Here is a 3,712-nt window from a genome sequence, read left to right as displayed (position 1 = left end):
GACATTCAGTCAAGATCTAGTAATGGAATAATTTACCAGATGCACCAATACTTATTGTGCATTATATATGTACAATCACACACTAATGTGGGTGGGTGTATATAACAACTAATTTGTTCCAACTGTCTTTTCTGCCAGTGGCTTTAAACCGCTTTGGATTGTTTTTTAGTCCTAGCGCACCTCCCTGTGGATATGTTATGTAAAGCAGATTGTGTAGTCCAAACCCGTTTAGACTTGTTCATAAAATATAGATGTTTTCAAATTCATCTCATTCATGTTTTGTGCCTTTCAAGCAGAAGAAAATCTTGTTTACTTAGGCCAGTTAATAACCTATAGTCTATATTATGCTCATTTGGACAAGCTCGAGCTCTCCTTTTACTATAAGACTAAGGCTTTTCTCAACACATTTTACATTCATTCAATCCTCTGTCTCATTGGGTGACTTATACTTCCATTTTGCTGCACCAACTGCTCTTCCGACCACTAAACATTTGGCTTTATGGGTGAAGTGCAGGCCTTTTCTCTATAAGAACGGGATGCACAATGGAATTAAACCTGTACTTTTAACTTTTATTTGATGGCATAATTTATATTCTTATGAATATACAAAGTTTAGCTGCCAGGAGCCCTCTCAACTATTAAGTCCAGTTGTTTAAAATATAAAAGGACTGCCCTCTAGTGGCAATGCCTGATACACTCACTATTTTCTGTTGCCTTTGCTCTCATTGTCAGGATCACAACCTTAAAATCAGAATCTAATTGTTTGTTGTAGCCTACAGGCCTAAAGGCCATAGACATTTTAGGAGTGTGATCCTGAGGGACAATTGAGAGGAAAAGCAAAAGAGAAAGAATCAACACCATCGGTTATTGCCACTAGAGAGCAGACATTATAGCAAAAAGCTACGTAGCTACATAGGGCCTATATTTTCTATTCTTTAGGCTATATTTAAAGAACAACTCTACAATATGCAGACTGAATCGACCTAGTTTTATAATAATTAACAAGAAGTAATTCATTTTTTGTAAACATAGTTTATTTAGGCTATACAATTGTAATTATATCTAACTATAAATAGGTAACAAAATATAAACTGCAGCTTTACATCCACATGTTGTGTATAACAAAATAAGCAAAGAAAAAAACAAAAGGGTTTCGCAAGAAGTATGTTGAACGAGATGTGTTGGTGGATAAGTGTCCTTCAATCAAGTCAACCTTATTGTCATTTTCACATGTATCTTTCAAGGCCCGAGGCAAAGTTGGCTTGCCTCATATACGAGTTATTGTATGAGTTTATGTTGGTCAGTCCCAGCAGCTGTTCCGTCTGTTCTGCGCAGGAGCTGGTGCGTATTGGGGGCAGTGTGACTCTGTTGGCAGAGCAGTACACCTGTGAGCCCCCCGGGGAGAAGCCCGACTGCGTCATGGTGGGGAGGTTAGGGGGCGATGCTGAAGTGGAGTATGGGTACGATATGTTGGTATTCCGGCTCAAAATATTGTTGTTTTGAGTCTGGAAGCATGCGGACGGGTCCGTGGGCGTTACAGAGCAACCAGGGTTCATAACACCAAGGTCGCCCCCTCCTAGAGCCAGCTGGGAGTTCAGATCCGCGCCTTGTCCTGGTTGTTGGTTGATGATGTTGTCAATGCTGAACATGCGCGCTTGACCCGGCGCGACCCCAGCAGCAGATGTTTGGTAATGGTGTAACATGGCGGGGTGTTGGGGTACGTAGCCCGTGCCAATCCCTGCGTAAAGCGTGTTGGGATAGGTAGTTCTTCCCATTGGGGTGGGCGTGAAGGCACTGGAGCTCTGCATGTAGCCCGGGTAGGTGCTCACGTCTGTGCGCTTGAACCTCTTTCTTCTCCTCAGAAAACTGCCGTTGTCAAACATATCTTCAGCGGCGGGATCCAGGGTCCAGTAGTTGCCCTTCCCCGGTCTGCCCGGCTCCCTGGGGATCTTCACAAAGCAGTCATTGAGCGTAAGGTTGTGGCGGATGGAGTTCTGCCACTTTTTGGAGTTCTCTCTGTAGAAAGGAAAGCGCTCCATGATGAACTTGTAGATGCCCCCCAGAGTAAGCTTCCTGTCCGGAGAGTTGGCGATGGCCATAGCAATGAGGGCGATGTAGCTGTAAGGGGGCTTGCCTCTCTGGACCGGCCTCTTCCTCCGACGGCTCCCAGTGGGCAGATTCTCTTCGGTCTGCCCCAGAGCAGAAGCATCTTCCACATTGGGGCTGTTGCCTCTTGGCTCAGACTTGATGAGAATGTTGTCTTTGGAGTGGGGCTGCAGCATGAGTGCAGAAGGTGCAGGCAGAGGAGAGTCCAAACTCACGTTTGGACACATGACAACAGGACTAGCCTCAGCGGGAGAGTGTTGGTTCTCTGCAGTCATGTTGCACATGCCGGAGTAATAGGAATAGTTTGCCAGATTCATAAAATAAACTGAAAAGTTCCCCTCAGTTGGAATCAGAAAATGCACGTGCGCAATTTACGCTTCAAGACAGCTGCTGCGAACAAACGAACCCCTGTCCCACTGTGAGTGAGTCCGGGACAGTCAGGTCAGGTGAGAGGGACGTGAGCCGTTTTATAAGGTCGGACATATGACGCCACAGAGTCAGTGATGACGAGGGGACAACATCCAGCGTGGATCTGTGCGGACCGACTCTGAACACTTTTTAATAATTTGGTTAATAAGTGTTAACTACCTCTTTAAATAACTGAAAATGTGAGAGTGGCCAATGCACGTTTAGTGTTACAGAATTTACAGTAAGACAACTGGGGTGTTGCATATACATTTCAATCCCACATGCATTTATCATGGAGCCAGGTCACACATTAAACTTTGTCGACTGTTTCATAGTTAATAAACTATGTTTGGATTGAGATTGAGATTTGAAGATAGCCCAATTTATTTAGATGGCTAATCCCATCCAGGCAGTCACTGTGTATCCAGAAACAAACAACACTGCTTCAGCTACAATTCTCCACCAATCCACCAACTGAAAACTATGCCATCCACTCAAAACAAGCAATCTAGCTATAAAAACGTTTGGGTCTGAAAAGTAAGTCTCCCCTTCATTTCATTTTTCTTTTTGGAGACTGATAATCAAACAGTCCAAGCTGTGGAGTTGCACTGTTATCTTACGGATTTCGAAGTCAAAACACACCTCTGCAAACAATTGATATAAGGACAACACCCTTTAAACACAAGCTTATTCTAGAATAATTGGTTCATTAAATGGGTAGGAAGCCACAGATAAGGTGTGATCCTAGTTTTATGAACAAATAGGGATTAGGCCCTTGATTTCCAACTAATGCCTTAAAGGATTTCCATTCAAAAGTGTCACCACAAAAAAAAAGTTGAAAAAGAGTTTGCTTAATGATTTATCAATTTCAGAACTATAGCATCCCTTAGAAATAGCTCACAGTGGACATGTTTTCTAAACTGTATAATTCAACTTTAATCAAACTGTACACCCCAGATCAGCTTTTTTTCTAATAAACATAAAGTAGTTAGTGTGCTCACTTCAACTGCAATTCATTTGTTTTTAAAGGGTTTCACTGTATCGGACGTCATATGTGCAAGGATCAACTTTTCAATAATTTTAGTAGATGATGACCAAAGTGGTACACTCAATTGCTAATTCTTGGTCACCCTGACGGATGCCCTCACAGACTGATGAGTCTCGGCCCCAGCTCAGACAGCACTAAGCCCGTGGAGCT

The 3,712-nt window shown here is 43.1% G+C and overlaps 1 protein-coding gene across 1 annotated transcript; it reads right to left on the bottom strand.

Annotated features, from left to right (window-relative positions):
* Positions 1–1,053: 1,053 nt before the first annotated feature.
* Positions 1,054–2,539, bottom strand: foxe3 (forkhead box E3). The gene has a single exon (XM_072438607.1). It carries the CDS (start codon positions 2,421–2,423, stop codon positions 1,227–1,229), a length of 1,197 nt encoding a protein of 398 aa, XP_072294708.1. The 5' UTR covers positions 2,424–2,539; the 3' UTR covers positions 1,054–1,226.
* Positions 2,540–3,712: the final 1,173 nt, after the last annotated feature.

Source organism: Eucyclogobius newberryi, unplaced genomic scaffold (genome assembly GCF_026437365.1).
Source record: "Eucyclogobius newberryi isolate DKJ021-1_F unplaced genomic scaffold, fEucNew1.0.hap1 SCAF_9, whole genome shotgun sequence".
NCBI classification, from domain to species: Eukaryota; Metazoa; Chordata; class Actinopteri; order Gobiiformes; family Gobiidae; genus Eucyclogobius; species Eucyclogobius newberryi.
This window is presented reverse-complemented; position numbering and strand designations above follow the sequence as displayed.